At 32.5% G+C, this 18700-nt stretch overlaps 1 protein-coding gene across 1 annotated transcript in view; it reads left to right on the top strand.

Annotated features, from left to right (window-relative positions):
• Window positions 1-18700, top strand: part of LOC149774626 (transmembrane protease serine 9-like) — a 130200-nt gene that overhangs the window by 45561 nt on the left and 65939 nt on the right. Inside the window, exon 6 of the mRNA XM_089944954.1 lies at window positions 605-697. Coding sequence (XP_089801080.1) covers window positions 605-697 — 93 coding nt within the window. The remainder of the gene's footprint in view (window positions 1-604; window positions 698-18700) is intronic.

Genomic DNA, 18700 nt, shown 5'->3' with positions numbered 1-18700 from the left:
AAAATAAGAAGGTTTCAGCTATCTATGCTGACACGATTTTTTTCAAGGAAGTGCAAGTGATGGAAGATATTTTGAAAAAGAGAAAAGTATGTTTGTCTTGGCAAGCTTTCGTTACGAACGTGAAATAAAATATGATGTTTATGACAATGATTAATGAGATATTGCTGATCTAAACAAGAGGCGAAAGTGGTTTCAAGTCTTCAATTTTTTTTAACCTTTAACCGACCTATACATCGTTTATATTTTAGGACGGGAGGGTTAGCGACTGTACATTCTTGCTTGCAATTTAGCAAGGGATTTATATTAGCAATATAAAGCTGCATTTTGTGAAGAAATGTTTAGTACCGTAGGCTTTTTGTCGGGTAGGGTTAGGTTTACCCCAGAACCTGTCTTTTGTTCTGTAATTATTGTGAACATAATGTAATCTGTATAACTTACCGTATAAAAGGTCATAACGTTTTATCGTATATGCTCGTGTCATGCATATTACATAGTGATATATGTATTTTCAGTTGACCAGAGTGACCCGAGTGACCGGAGCGATGCCAAATGTTGGAGTGATCGGAGTCGTTTTGGTATCTGCTGTAAGCCTATTAATTGACAGTAGCAGCTGTGAAGCTGGACCATAGCAGCCGTGGAGGTGAGGAAGATTTTGCTGGTCGAGGAGCAGGTGATCGCGAGTTGCTGGCCGAGATTGGTGGGCGCTGACTACTTGATTGACTATCAGTAATACTGACGGCTTGATTGGCCACTGTGACTGGTACCCGGGTGTGTTGGTGACGGAGTGTGTAACACCATGTATGTCAATTTTTAGCTGTGGGACAATTTTGGGGCTTTCTAAAACCCGGTGTGTGTTTTGGGACTGTTAAGATAATTTGCATATCTGTCCAATTTGTATACACTAATTCACTATTTGACTGAATACATTTTACTATATGAGTAAAATATAGCATTTGGTTTACTATTTGAGTACAACACATCAATCGTTACGTAGAGATATCGCTGTGAATCATGCACCTCTTGTAGCTGTACTGTGCAATGTCACTTATTTGTATTTTCTTTATTAAGTCCGTGCGTTTTATGTTTACTTATCAAATATGTGGATCATATTCACCCAGATATTAATCGTACTTGATTGATCATTCAAGTCTTTCGTTATAAACATTAGAATTGTATGAAAATCAAAATAGTTATGTTGTAAGTCCGATATCCAACCCGGTTATCATGTTACAACAACTACAAAACAGTTTATATTAATAAGATAGAGAGAGATACCGTTAAACTTTAAGATTAAGATATTCTCTGCAAACACCTGCTATAGAGTTTATACGAATAAGATACAGTACGAAAAGGGAGATAAATGTAATATTATATATTAAGATGTTTATACAGGTTATGGTAATATGATACATTAGGATATGGGAGTTAATTTTAAACTGATAGATTCATAAGTTCTAATCAAACACTATACATTTTATAGAAATAAAATATACTAGGATAAGGGAGTTAATATTTAAGTTATACTAATAAGGTACAGCAAGAAAATCGAGACAAATTTATTATTATAGTTTGATATATTATAATGAAGCAAGTACACTACAATTTGTAGTAATACAATACAGAATGAATAGGAAAATACATTTCGTATTATAGTTCAAGATGTTCTAAGCAAGCACATACTATACACTATAGCAGGGAAAGGGAGATATAATTAGTCTTATATATTTAGATGTTCATAGCAAGCAGGTAATATACAGTTTATAATAATACGACATAAATGGAAAAGGGTGCTAAACTGAACCGTATATATCAAGATATTTTAAACAAACACGTAACATACACTTTTTATTTTATTTTTTAAACTAGAGCAGGAGAAGGGATATACATTTAATTTAATAGAAAGTGATGTTCTAAATGAACACGTTCTATGCAATTTATAGCAATAAGATACAAAGGAAAAGCGAGATAATAATATTATTATTGATTAGTATGTTTTAAACGAACATTTACTGTACAGCTTATAGAAGTACAATGCAGCGGGGAAAGGGAGATACATTTACGAGTACTGTATATATTAAGAAGTTCCAACCACACATGTACAATACAGTTTATAGCAATAAATTACAGCAGCCAAAGCAAGATAACATTAAATATCTATTAAGATGTTCTACGGAAATACGTACTATATAATTTTTAGTAATACAATACAGTAGGAAATGGGATATATATGTAATATGATGCAGATAATCTACAAAAGCTTGTACTATTTACTTTATAATGATAAGCTAATGCAGTAAAAGGCAGATAACTTTAACACTATCGAGTACGATGTTCGAAGCAAACAAGGTGAATATAATTTATTTTAATAAGATGAAGCAGGACAATGGTATACAATAAAATAGACATATACGGATGTTCTAATACATACGTTTCATTTTATCTTCCTGTTGATGTTCTAATATTTTGATCTAAACTGTACTGTGCGTGTTTGCTTAAAATATCTTAATTTATAATATTATATTTATCTCCCTTATCTTGCTCTATCTTATTACAATAATCTGATAGTATACGTTAAGAAGTTACATGCAATCAAGTGCCATACAGTTTACATTAATATAATACAGCAGGAAATGTGAGATTAAATGAATCTGATTGATTACAGAAGTATATAAAAGCACGTACTCTACAGTGTATAGCAATAAGCAAACCAAGGGCAACAGAGATGCAATTAAAGAAACATTAAAGTATGTTCTAAGCAAACACGTATAATTCAGTCTATTTTATCAAAATACAGCAGGAAAATGGATATAAAATTAACCTTAAGAATTAGGATGCTCTCAGCAAACACTAAATATATACTTCATAGGAACAGAATACAGCAGGGAATGGGAGATAAATCTAGTCGTACATATTAAAAAGCTATAACCAATCGCGTACATAACCGTTTATAGTAATAAGAAATAGCAGATATAGAGAGATAAGTGTAAATGTACAGATTAAGATGTTATAAGCAAACACGTGCTATACAGTTTATGGAAATAAGATACAGCAGGGAAATGGAGATAAATTTAAATTAAAGCAAACACTTTCGTTATAGATTTTAGAAATAAGATACGAAAAGAAAAGGGAGATAAATTTAATAGTATAGATTTTTATATTTCATGCATTTCCGTATTATCCAGATTATGATACTTATATAGCAGGAAGAGGGAGATGAATTAAACGTATATAATAATGCGTTCTAAACAAATGCGTACTATATAACTTCTAGTTATATTTTCAGCATACACGAGTAACACAATGACCACGCACAATCAGTAAGAAAAAAACTTGATCAATGATCACCCAAACAAAACTTAGCAACAGCAGTGTATTACAATGCCAAGTCTAAACGTTCAACCATTATGCAACCGGGAGATGCAAGCAAATTTCCTCAGACGACAGGGACTTAATTTTCAATAACTAAATATTTTAATCTTATACAAATGTAACCGTCATAAAATATGCATGCAATGAAAATTACATAAAGAACACTATCAGCAATTGAAGGGCCACACTAATGGTTTCCTTAACTAAGGAAATGGATATTACGATCAAAATATGTCCAAAATAAACTCTAAATAAAGTACAGAAGCAGCTTAAACATAACATTACGGTAGAAACTACTGTCTTGCTTTATTAGCTCTTGATCCGGACTATGCAATGTTGCTCTACCAACAAAACTAATCTAGGTTTTTGATGCTCCGTAGTTTATGCGAGTGTACACCAGTTCGCTGGCTTCATTCATAAGGTTTAAATTCGTTACAGTTGGAGGTTAGCTAGACAATTGTGTTTCATATTGGAGAATTTTGAAAATTGTTGGAAACGCACCAGTGGGCTGGAGATTAGAAACATGTGTACACATGACACTTATTTAAAACCAAGCACTTATATTTTATAAAATTAACTTCAACGGAAAATAGGATATTGAACATTAATCCAAATTCTATTGATAAACCACATTTTGGTAAGTTACATCTCCTCCACATGGGTGAATTGTACTGGACCTATAATGCAATTGCTTAGTGAGCTATACACCGCACTGGGAATCATATCACAATTAGTATTTCCTGTTCAATATCCACAAATGTATTACCAGTCTATCGTTAGGACATTTATTCTACCACTGTTTCCTTGTGCTACAAGTGTTAGATTTTGGCATTATTGGTGTGGATTTAAAGGTAATTGTTTATTCGTTAGATTGTGAGCATTGTGTTTGGTTGTCTGTCTTTTTCACAGACAAATCACTGTACGTAAGGACACATTGATGACGGGTAGCGAAATATGTCACCCAATGTACGGTGCTTTGTTTTAAGTCCATCATAACGAAACATACTGATGACCTGTGACAAGAACTTCACGGAGTGTATCGCTGAAGGTACGTTATAATAATAAAAACATGATTTCGAATGATTTGGAGACAATACAAACTCCGATACTGAGAAGTACACGTATAATACATAGCAAGAGTAATTGCGATAGGATTCCAGCAAACTACGAAGGACACAGACAGTCGTGTTTTAATTGAATCCCGCTGTGTTGTTGAAGAGCCGGTAACATCTCTTAAACATTATCTTCGGTAACCAAAACAGTATCTCCGCAATCTCCTCTGATCTATCCAGTAACTTCGCTTGATCATGACACACCTGCAAATGTGTCTCTGCAAATAGTAGGTCACATGTACTTGTACATGTCTCGTGTGCAACCTTCTCCTGCTATAGTTCATATGACTATATATTATTTTCAGATAAATATTCATCCTACACAAAATCAAGTTTGTATTGTGGTCATTATGCTCTATTTTAATGTCGTAGATTTTAGTATTTTTTCTAGCAACATGCAATTTCCGTATACACTACAAATATCCCGCTTATTTTTAGAAACAAGTTGCATATGTGTTCTTCATATTTAAGAATCACATATGGCTGTAAACCTAGCCAGTAATATTATTTGTTTGCAAACAAAACAATTAGATCTTATAGTAGATATTGACGACATGTATGCAATGTAAGACACAACTGTCATTTCATATAAATAACTTCAATATTGATCTGTTTTGCTTGAATTATGGAGTTGTAACCTTTTTATTAACGTGTTTTCAAAAGCAATATAGTTCATGTATTCTTATTTAAAATTTGGGTTTCTCCTCCTTCCGTTCATTTTTATTCGTTTTGTTAAGTCTTTCGAAGCAAAGATCTACATCCGACTCTGTTTGCTTCTTTTTAATGTTTTTAATATATTGCCCTGTTATGTTTTAACTCTTTCCTCCATGACCAATGTCTTAGCAGAATTTTCGTGATATCTGATAAAAATCGAAAGGTTTAATAATACTAGTAATACTAATAATAATGATAATAATGATAATAATAATGATAATACTAATACAAATAATAATAATAATAATAAGGAGGACTTTGTTTTGGTCCTAATATGTAAAATCTCTAAGCACTTTACAACATTAGAAAACATTTATAACATAAAACCAAATATAATCATATGATTACAAAAAACAAGCACCGTGAAATTAAAAAACATAAAAACATGCTGATAATATTTAAGGTAGGAAACATTATCAGGTCTTTAAGTTAAGTTAAGTTATGTTTATAAAGGTAGTTATTCTGCGAGCCTTAATTTTACTTTCTGTTTCCTATTTGGAAAAAAACTTGATGTTGCAACCTAATGTCATAAATTTGAATTATTCAGCTTTATTCTCAAGTGCTATTTTGCGTAATTTAGTTTGTATTGGGCACACTGACGTTTATTTCGTGACACATATAATGTTTTCGACATTGTTTATTAAAAATCAGACAAATAATCAAACCAATTAATGTCTGAGCCATCTGTTAAAATAAGATTGTGTTTTAAGAACATCGCGACGGTCAACAAACAGTGTGTCCAAACAACAAGTCCAAGTGATCTAACTCCTAGGGATTCTTGTACTGTTTCCCAAACGTGAAAACAACAGTAATGGAATACATTGGAACCATTCGTTTCTGGTATCAAAGCAATATGACTATAATATTCTTTAAGGTCTGGTGACATCTTCCCAACGTCCCTAGCTTTCAGGGGTATTATGAAAGGACTTACAGTCCTGTTTACCTAATTCATACACAACTTATCGTAAGAACACTAACATGAAATTAGGATCTAGATCAGATTGGATCTGGGCAGGCCAGCAGGATAAAGAACTTCATAAAAGCTAGGACTATATATTTAATCTTAATATTACCTAAATTAATTGCTTCTGGAGACCTTGTCGACGAACACATTGCGTTTGACAAGCATTGGTTGCCTAACTTTTTATTACGTAAGGGACCCATACAATCCACCATTATGCTGCTAAATGATTGTGAAACTCAGGAATAGGTAGTTAATGAACCAAATGTATAGTTTGGTTTGGGTTTCATACAATGAGACAAATGTGACAGGATCTACTGTATTTTTGGACATAACATTCTAGTATCGGCCGATGAAAATGGTGAAATTCAGTAATAGGTTGTATTGACTCCTAAATGAGCAAGGGAGTTTCATGGCCTAAACTATGAAATGTTTGTCTATACGACATTGGAACAACAATGAGGTAGCTCAATCAATAGTCGCTGACAAGAGGTACATCGGTGGTTATCACTTCAGTAAACATTCATAAATAAAAAGTACAAAACGTTAGACAACATCAACGACAAGGAATGACAAAAATGTAGAAATACATAACATATTGTAAAACCAAAAGAAAACGTAATCATATCCTTAACAAGTGAGACGAGCAGGGCATCTAAAAGATACATATTTGTCTCTAACACAAAAGTCATTAAAGGAACCTCGCTGTGCCGTAAACATGTAAGGTGTGTGCATATTCTTTGTGATAGATATTATGAAAATCAGACTATGAAATGTTTCTTTTTTTGTTCCCAATCATATGATACAGTCTTCATTATGTGTGATTTTGGGACGGTTTGCATAATATGATTCGCTGCACCGTTTTCTTCTTACGCATTGTCCTCAGTGTCTCTGAAAATACAACATTAGAAGCACCTATTTAGAGAATGCGTACGTAACACGGTTGTCTCTCTGCCTTCTGTACAACACACACACTGAAACAAAAGCTTTAGTGTACACTTATGCATGTCAAACGCTAGTATACTTACCATTACATTTGCTGATTTCTGTGTTTTTGTACTTTAGATATAGCACATAAGTTCTGATCTTCGATGCATTTAGTTACATGTTTTCACACGCGTGAATCTCGGTGTACTTGATTACGTTACACTAGCAAAATAACTTTATAACTTTGTCCATACATAGAAATTTGAAACGAAAGAATAACGCAAAACACATATTTAGCTTATACCTATTGTGATGTTTAGCGTTTCCGAAATGTGGGGATTTCTTGACCAAACGGAATAAATGTATCCGCTTCCATTACGAAGATGATTAGAATACGTAACAGGGTACTCACTTTTTACATCTATGAATTGATATGAGATTCTAACGATATACCAACAAAATTAGAAATAAAGAATAATGGATCAGAATGCCAATGAATGTTAAATGTTAAAATGTATATACAAGCAGTCTGAGTATCAATTGGGTTGTTCGTTTTACAGATATCATCAATCTGCAGACATACATACACATACACACACACACACACACACATAATATTGATATGTGCTATGAGTAACACATTAGGACGTATATGTTTAATCTTATAAACATTAGGAAAAGCAATTTCAGTTGGAGTAAGTAAGTACTCACACGAATAATAACGCACTTGATAGGAAGTTCTCAAAACTTTAGTGAAACTCGTGATACCCAAACTTAAAATAAAGAACGTCAAGAAGATAAAGCTTTCCTGTATGTTATCTTTATGTAAAGTTAGACAACTATGTCAAACGAGACATCAATGCCCTTATCTTTAGAACGATAAAAGCATTGTCTTCTTTACAGAGAAACGTTGCTGATAAAAGACTAAAATTGACATTTTTAATCTATACGCTACATATACGGACAAACACACCCCCACACAGCCACGCAAGCATAAACAGATGCAGTCTTACTCTGTATATTGAGAAGGCCTGATGTTGTATTGCAGCATACCACACCGATTATACATATCAAAAAAGATAGACACCGAATAAATAGGTTTTGTCAATAAAACACCTAATATCGATCAAATTAATTTTCTTAAATTCGAGTGTGTGTTAGTGTCAAAATGAGATAGACAGAAAATACATTATTCCAAGACATTATTTTAAATATTTGCTGCAAAATGTGTAACTTAGTTTGATGAAGATAATTTGTTTTGGCTAAAGATGACATCTTTATCGTCACTCATAGTTTTGATAAAGACAATACTCTTACCTTACTGACTGAGATTACGGAAACGTTGTCGTAATTACTATCAGCGACATCATTGGTTTTGAGGTTAATATGGATTGGGGAGATAGCAACATGAGAGGCGGTGTTGATGATGGTGAATCTAAACGAATGCAATATCATTACACACTAGAAATGTTGGCAGAAATAATCGGAATGCGCTGAACGAATTTTCATTAAAGTGCCATGAAACCATTGAGCACCATTTACACAATGGTGAGCAATACTCTTCCTCGATATGTATTACAATCTTTCAAGATATTGGATGAACATAGCTTACTCTTCCGACATACACAGTTGGAAATGATATTGTTAATCCGGAATGTATTACTCTCGCTCACGCATTTATCGGTCCGACACTTGATCATATATATGGTATAAATCTAAGTGATCCTCTTTTTAGTACAATTCTAATCAGGGTGATACAAGCTCGCTCACTGTGGAAGCAATAGGATATCCTGAGATATCATGATATCTCATATTTGCTACACATGTATATTAGCGACAATGAATTCACAAAATTACCAGCTTGCCATTTTGTGAAAAATGACATTATTATGAGCAAATGTAGAAGATATGAGATAACCACTGTTGACTAATGGTCAATTATATATTAAAATGTTTACAAATGTCATAGCGACATGAAATATTTATTTTACGCACAGGACACACATTTAGCTGGTCATTCATGTGTCAATAAAGATGTAGCACAAGGTGTGAAATCATTGACACGGATCAAAAACGAATAACAATGTTACTGCGTATTTACCTTTTGCCACATATGTGAAAGGACAGGAAACCCCATTTAAAAGATACCTAAGGCTATATGCAACCTATTTCATCATTTGATAACCATTTCTTAACATGTGGTTAGACTGTATCGGTCCATTGCCTGAAACCAAAATCAGATAACTAATACACGTTGACTATAATCTGTTGGTCAGAAAGATTTCCAGAGGTAATTCCTTTGTGAGAATATTACAACTAAAACTATGGTAAATGATTTGAAAAAGTTTGGTTTGAAACATTTTCTCTCTTTCAAAATCTGACTAGTCTGATCTTATGTCAATTTCATTTCAGGACATTTTTTAGCATGCAATGCATGATTTAGTCATATAACAGTTTAAATCCTCTTCATATGACCCTCATGGCTCACTGGTATGGCTATGTTTACTTCAAATGTTGGAAAATATGGTATATGTTGTGCTGCATTAATGCAGGGAAATAATGGAACGAGGGTCTTTCTTGCTGTTTGCTGTTACTGAATCATTTCCCGACTCTTTAGGATTTACTACATTTAAACTCGTGGATTGACTGAATGTCCATTGACATTTTTGAAGTTCTTAAAATATAAACTTGTTTCAGTCCAAGATTCAGAAATTAATCGTCTTGACAATGTTGTAAATGAAGGAATGATATATATACAAAAGAAATGAGTATTCTGCTCAGTGATATAGTTCTGTGTCTATACCTCCGGTTCCTCGTCAGACCAAGTAGTGTGTACCTTATCAAGCTAGACAAATGTCAGTGGCTTAAATTGCACAATTAACACTCTGTCAGTATAAACTGACACAACTATAAATCATTTTGTGTACGTATCCCACAAGTACAGATTTAACTGGTGGCGTGAAATCAGACCTCACTAACTTTGGTCTAAACAATGATTAGAACTCAGAAATATTGAACTATCTAGACCAAAAAAACAACCAATTAAAAATCAGTTGATAGCTTCTTTGAGGTATGTTCATATAGTAAATTACAAATATCCTTAACTCATTCTTTACAGAGAATTTCGCCTACAAGGAATCACTGAACTCTGAATTCCCAAAACCAGCTAACATCAGGAACCTCAATCATAAATTAGTATTTAAAAACATGTTAAAGAGACAGAGTTTTGATTGGGAAAGTATCTGCACTAATAATATTATTTTCGATGTAAAAAACGCTGACTGGTTTTAGCAAACCTTTGCGTTTGTCACTTATTAACCATATAAAATCAAATATTCTCCATATATCTATCTATCTATCTATCTATCTATCTATCTATCTATCCATCTATCTATCTATCTATCTATTAATGAGATGACTTATATTTACAGGAACCGTTTCTAAACCCATTTGATCTAATAGTAATATTAAATGGTATATGTTAGGTTTGAAAAATGAAGAAAAAATAAAACTAACCATATGGTTCAATTATTTTTACAAAAATGTATGATTGGTGAATCGAACAAAGGAACCGTAGCCAAACATTCTACATCGGCTGACCTTACGAAGATGTCCTAATTAGCACATTATGTTACCATATACCATACTATCTCAAATTAATATGTCGATACAAAAACTGTTATCAGGTTGTCGAAATTATATGTTAATATTGGACTTACTTTATTATGAATTAACTAAATCTGGATGGCGCCTGACAAATCCGTATCTTGACCGCACAATGAAATGTGTCGTTGTATGTGTGTGTTTGTGTGTATCTGTGTTTTAAATAAGTGGATTACTTTTTCGTTGATATTTTACATATAATCGTATTGTATTTATGGTTTCTTCACACGCTAAAATAACAAAAAAATCAAAGACATATGTATGTGTCTGTGATCATGATAAATACGTTAATTTTAAAATATAGCATTTCCTAGTTTAAGTTATTCCACATACGTATTAATACAATAAGATTTGTAATAATATATCGTCGTCACATTAAAAGAACTAAAATTATCTCTATTCACGAGTATGCGGATATGTAAGTGACATGGCGTAAAATAGCGGAAGCTCTATAAAATGTCTGCAAACGAAATTGCGTTACAAAAATGGCACAAAATCCATTTTCATCTACCTAGATGCAGCGGTGAAATATCATTCACACTACCTATATTCACACAGGTGGTATCAGTATACACTGTTGATACAGATAGAAACAGCATACTAACCATTTGCACAAATGGTAATAATGTATTAAAAATTATTAATACTTAAAATACAATTAATGACAATATGCTAAACATCTTCCCAGTCAGTAGATAACAGTTTACAAAAAAATATTCACGCAAATACTAACGTTATAGTTAATCATTAATGTAAAAGTTTATCAATGATATTTAGTCTGCATCACAAACACTTACACTGAAAGTTACATAGTTACCATAGTTACCATATACGCTTTTGAAACAAATATATGAGGTAATGCATTTCTAGCTAATTGCGGGGATGGATGGATGGCTGAATCGATTTTCTTGTTGTTTCTTCACTAGCTCATTTTCGCCGTTGCTTCTTTTCCAAAGAATCATCGATCGGTCTAAATATATCTCATATTTACTTCTAAGTGATTACAATTGTCATTCAAAAAGACGTAATTTAACTTTTCTTGTGAGATTAAAGTTTTTAATTTGACAATGACGAATATGTGGACATTTCCAGTTCACGGTGACACATTAGATATGTGATATTTCCAATGAACTATACGGTGTAGTTTACAATAGTTTTTGTACGATTTACTAATTGCATTAAAGAGTAAAACTATACAAGAATCAGTAGCTTAGTGTAGAAAATAATCACTTCTGTTCACCCTGCACATAGTCCTAAAATCTTATCTAGTACATTTTCATGGACAAATGTATCAATATTATCAATATTACTGATAAGGGTTGAAATAGACATTCTTGCGTCACGTGACAAAAAGAAAGTGGAATTCTAACAAATGCAGTTTATGCCAGAACAAAAAATATTCTGTACGATCTTTAAAACAAAGTGTATGCATGGTCCCGCCTAATAATGTATAATTTGCTAACATATAGTCATACATTTGTTCTTTGTACCTGAGAGAAATTAATTCAACCCGATGTCATCAGAAATGTACACAATAAACTCGAAATATTTTTAGTTAATTACTTGTTTTTGTCTATTGTTGCTAGGGTATGATTCTACATGATCCGATATTTACTACTTATTCTCGAGATTTTAATCAGAGCTAGAAACCACGATCACTCAATGCGCAAGCAAAATGAGATCCTGAGAGCACCTATTTGCTTCATATGGATATTAGCGACACTGAATTCACACAATGACTATCTTGACATTTTGTGAAATATGGGATACGTCTGAGCAAATGGAGGACATAATAGATACTCTCTAATGATGAATGGTCAATGAGCCATGATCATGTTTACCTAAGTCACAGCGACATTACATTTGTATTATATGCACAGGAAACGCCCTTGGCTGGTCATTCAGGCGTCAATAAAGATTTAGCACAAGGTGTGAAATCATTTACACGAATCAAAACTGAAAAAGAATGGTTCCGCGCATTTACGTCTTAACACACTTGTGAAAGGACAGGAAAACCCATTTAAAGGATGCCTAAGGCTATATGCAACCGATTACAGCATTTGATAACCATTTATTAAAATGTGGTTAGACCGTATCGGTCCTTTGCCTGAAACCAAATTCAGATAACAAATACACGTTGTCTATAATATTTTGGTCCGAAAGGTTTCCAGAGGCTATACCTTTGTGAACATATTAAAACTAAAAATATTGTAGATATTTTGAAAAAGTTTGTTTATAACACTTTTCTCTCTTTATAATCAGTCTGATCATAGGTCAATTTTATATCCGGAAAGTGTTCGCAAGTTATGGACTGTTTAGACATCCAACAGTTTGAATCTTATTCCTATCACCCTCATGGCAAATTGGTTTGGTAACTGTTTTTGAAATGTTTGGTACTCAGAAATGTTGAACTATCTAGACCAGGAGCTGTGGCAACCGCTAACACAAGAGGACAGTAATCTAGTTTTCAAGTGAAAATGATATATTGTTTCAAGATGTTACAACACAAGCAAATAGCATATATAATAATATGCATAGTTCAGGGTCTACATTTGTGAAAAAAACAATCTTTGGAGTATCCGTCACGTAATTGTTAAACTTGACACGTGGAAATGTCACTTGGGAGCCATTCAGAAATTATAAGATCTACTCAGCGATACAAAATTAGCAATTACTTTAGCTTAATTTGAATTTTGCTGCGCTTATGTTACATTGTTGGACATGTGTTTTAATACGCTCGCCTCAACTAAATGGATGTTAAGGTCAAGGCCGTATAAAGTTACATCTTAGGGTATTATTTATTGATTTTTTGAGTATTATTTCTAGCTGAGCCACTTAGTTGCGTTCTGTTTATTTATGGAAGTATTAAAAATGTTTACAATTACAAGTGTTTCATAAATGAGATAATTCAGAAAGGTTTTTCCAATTACTGTGAATTCATTTAATGGCATCATTTCCATAGTTACCATACCTGATCTTGTAACAAATATATGAGCTAATGCATGTATAGCTATATACGGGTGATGGTAGGATGGATGAATCCGATAATGTGTTGTTTCTTCCAAAGCGCAATCAATCGGTCTACAAATGTTACTATCATTATCTAACGGGATACAACGGTCAATTTGAAAAGAAGTTATTTAACTTTTCTTGTGAAATTAAAGTTTGAAATTTGACAATGTCGAATCTGTGGACTGATCCAGTTCACTGTATCACATGAGATGTCTTATATTTCCACTGAACAATACCTTGCAGTTTACAGTAGTTCTAGAATCTTTTACTAATTCCATTAAAGAATATATATATATATATATATATATATATATATATATATATATATATATATATATATATATATATATATATATATATATACGAGACTCATTAACCTAGTGCAGAAATTAATAGCTTCCCTTCACCATGCACACAGCCCTTAAATCTTATTTAGTATATTTTCATGGACATATTTATCAATAGAATCATACATTCAGATAAGTGTTGAAATAGACGCTCGCATGAGTAGATGGAATTCTAAGAAGTGAAGTTTTTGCCAGAAAACAAATGACATTCTGGGCGATGTTTGAAACAAAATTAATGCATGGTCAACTGTGATAATGTAAAACGTGCTAACCAATAGTCATATATTAGTTCTATATAGCTGAGACAAATTAATTCATCCCGATGTGATACGAATTTGAAGAAACAATTTGAACTGTTTAGAGTTAGTTAATTGTTTTTCGATATGTATTTGTTGTTGTTAAAAGTCACCGGCCGCCCTATATTGTACAAAGGTGAGATATTATCATAGTTGTAAACGAAACGCATTGGTTATGCATGCAGACCATACGAATGTTTAATTAGACTTAAAACTCTGCTTTATAAAATAAAAAAAAAAGATATTTGGCAATCTCCGTAAATAATAGGTTGTTTTTGCGTGCACATACCATATATGACATTCATTTATTCAATTTAGCCATTCGAATTATTAATTTCACTACGTAAAAGTCTATGTGATAAAGCGTAATATCGTGCCTTTGTAAAGCAAATATGGTGCACTGTGTTGCATACGGATGTAACTAAAAGGATGATGCTGAGAAAAAGCGTTCTTTCTTTTTCCGAAAATACATGTTTACCAGAATAAAAGTGTTTTTAATATGTCTGATCAAACAGGGGAGGGATGGAACAGTTTTTTTTATGCAGGATCATAGTGAATTTTCCCAAATACAAATTCTGCCAAACCTAACAATAGTTTTTACGTTTATATTCTTCAACAAAAAAGTGAATAGTATGTCAAATATTTTTTAAGGGAAAAAAACTGAATTTTAAAAAACAATTTTGATTTTCTTTAAAAGAAAATAATCGTACTTCGTAACGTACATATTTATGAGAGAAAACACAAATTGTCATATCCTGCTTGTTTTAATTAAAATAGTTATATACATTTGTTTTGCTAACACATATATACATCTGCACAACGACATTCTCAAGTCCTACGGTCAAATTATAAATCAGCATTTATGAAACAAAAATAAATAACAGTTAATATTCTAAATAATAAGTAAACATTTTGCTAAGGGTAGTGTGCATGAGATTGTATACAAATTATACTTAATGTTAGGCTTTACGTTGTAGCATAACTGCATGAAATACATACTAGATTACACATGAGAGAGAGATAATAATGTTGATCATTTTGTCAGTATTTAGTTGCTGAAATCCGAAGCTCCCAACAGTGAATTGTATTGTTTGCTTTTATTTTTCAAATTGTTTTAGTGTTTGAGCGCGTAAATTGAAAGCTTGTAATTGCTGGTCAATATCGCACTCATATTTGTTCCATTATTCCGTACAAATTAGAAATGAAATAATTTTGTGTTTCATTTGTGCCCGACACATAAACTTACACACACGCAGACTGTACAAAATAAATTGATAAACATGCACTTCTTTGAAAATAAAATGAAAAAAACAAATTATCTTGCATTGTTATCATCTATTCTTTCTTTCGTCATTCGAACGTATTCTTAAACTTGCAACTGAATCATATGGCGAACACTTTGTTGACTGATATAGTGTAAGAATTTGTTTTCTAATATTATTATATTTTTCTATTTTTAATTTTTTTTATATACTTATATATTGATTATGTTTATAAGAGTTAATCTTATATCATGTGATGTTCCATGGAAGGAAATAAAGATGATGACGATGATGCATGGTAATTTGCTTATTGCAAACTGACCAAGATTATACGATATCCAGGTTAACTATAAGTCGGTATCTTGCAAATAAAAATAAATATAGGTGGGAAATTGTAACTAAAGCGAAGTAAAAGCGTTGATTACTTATATTTGCATCAATTAAATTATTTCTTCTTTACACTTGATAAAAACATGTGCGAGAATAACAATTCTTAATCATGTAATGCAAATCTAATATACATAGGACAAAATTGGAGTATGGCAGGTGACCTTTAAATAAATAAGAACAAGAATATATAAACATTGTGATTTCCCTGATTCAGTTTCATACTGGAAATGATAAAATTCCCATTGCAATCGTTCCGATAAACTTTGTCCACGGTCCCAAAGTACACGTTTGGAGTTATTTTCATAATATATTTCATTTGTTTTAAAATGAAGATAAGTTATAAAGATCTTGATATATATATATATATATATATATATATATATATATATATATATATATATATATATATATATATATATATATATATATATATACATATATATATATATATATATATATATATATATATATATATATATATATATATATATATATATATATCCAATAACCTGGCAATGAACAACGCAAAACTGGTAGCTGACTAATCTGAGAGTGTGGACATGGATTAAAGTTTTAAACCTATCTTGTTTCAGCTAGTTATCACAACTTATTCGGGATGCTGGAAAATATTTGTATTGACCTAGAAACCAATGACCAATAAGGACAGATGTTGCTATATGTATTTTGTTGTTATTATCATTCTTATTATGATTGTTATTATATATATATATATATATATATATATATATATATATATATATATATATATATATATATATATATATATATATATATATATATATATATATATATATGTGTGTGTGTGTGTGTGTGTGTGTGTGTGTACTGTGCAGAGAAAAACATAGAGGAGTAAATTGTTGTTGTTGTATTGTTTAACGCCATTGTTTTCAGCATGTGATAGGCTATACATGTCGGAGGAAGAACCCGGGAAATCCCTAGAAAGAACCACCTACCATCGAAAAGATACTGGCAATCTTTCTCACATGCCCACATTGGCCGAACCCGACACTCGACCCCACGCAGACAGAGGGGATATGGCAGTAATTTGTAACTGAGAGCGCTTTAGACCACTGGGCCTTTCGGGGCACACAGAAGGGGGGAAGAATGTAGTTTGTGAAAGTAACATGTATATCATTGGAACATTTATTACTACAAACCTAAAAAAATAAGTATAATACGAAAAGTCCCACCAAGCTTCACCAATCCATACCTAGCTTCCATGACTTTGGTACATAAACAAACACATATAACAAGAGCAACATTGTTCTACTTTGTTCACGTACTAGATCAAACACAAGCATTTATATTACACAACATAGGAGTTCGTTTTGTTTCTGCCTAGCTGAATTCTTATTACAGAAGATACTGATAACGACAAATGTTTTTATCATGATAGTGTTCGCTTTGAAACTATAAAATAGACGGGTTGTCGACGTTGATGCTGGAAACTAAATAAGGCAGAAAGGCAAGAAGATTGGACAACGAAAACGACAAGGAATGAAGAAGTAAAACGGATAGCTTATCAGTGATAAAGGTGCTTATTTTGCACAAATACTACATTGGTAATCTATTCTAACTATATTACGGACATTTAATAGAGAAGGTAATTAATATGTGTTCATCCTTATCAGTGTATCCCTATTCCGAACAACCGCTCATGTGTCCTAGTGGTTAGAACTTCCGCCTCGTATGCGGGATAACGTGGGTTAGATCCCCGGCCGAGTCGTATCAATGACTTACATAAATGGAACTGACAGCTACCACGCTTGGCGCTCAGCATTAAGAGGTTAGTTTTAAGACTGGTCGCCCTGGTGTCAGGATAATAATACTGGGCGAGACATAATCATGAATTATGCCGCATGATGCCCCAGTGCTTGACACCACTGTAAACAGCAACAATGCAGAAATCGTAGTGATATGACTGAAACATTATTAAAGCAACATTTAAACTCCAAATACACCACAGGCACACCTGTTCCGACACAAACTATATGGCTAAGAATCGGTTGCACCCACACATCGTACCATTGTATCAGTTTACTTCGATGCATCGCTTAGGCCATATACGGTATGTTTTTCAAAATAGGCTGATAGAAAACAAAAGGAACATCGCAAACGCCGATTTTCAAATACAGGCTAGGTTATTGACACGAGTTGTAAATAAATACTAATCAAAATGAGGGACCATCAAGATTCATTTTAAACTTTAAATATATTTACAGTTCATCTAAATGATTATTCATATTTAACTGACATTGCTACCGAATATATAGTTATTTACATTATATATTTATTACTTTCTCCTTTCAGTTACTTCGTGCGACTACAGTGTTCCACCAATCATAACTTCAGAGACAGAGAGAGAGAGAGAGAGAGAGAGAGATAGAGAGAGAGCGAAATAGACAAATATACACGTCTATACAGAAGAGAGACATACAGACAACGAGAGAAACATACAGTTTGGCATACAAGGAGTCTTGGTAGTGAGGTAACAACACTTGTTGACTCTCCGTCCGGTCCTATCGATTATCAGGTCGTTTAGTCTGCTGCCTGACCAACATACACCCAATAATGTTTGATAGAGGATAGAGCGACCTCCGAACATTTTAATATTAAATAATTTGTG

The sequence above is a fragment of the Sinohyriopsis cumingii genome, unplaced genomic scaffold, assembly GCF_028554795.1.
Source record: "Sinohyriopsis cumingii isolate HCF-2022 unplaced genomic scaffold, ASM2855479v2 utg000160l, whole genome shotgun sequence".
Classification (NCBI taxonomy): Eukaryota; Metazoa; Mollusca; class Bivalvia; order Unionida; family Unionidae; genus Sinohyriopsis; species Sinohyriopsis cumingii.
The sequence above is the reverse complement of the archived record's forward strand: the minus strand, read 5'-3'. Positions and strand labels throughout refer to the sequence as shown.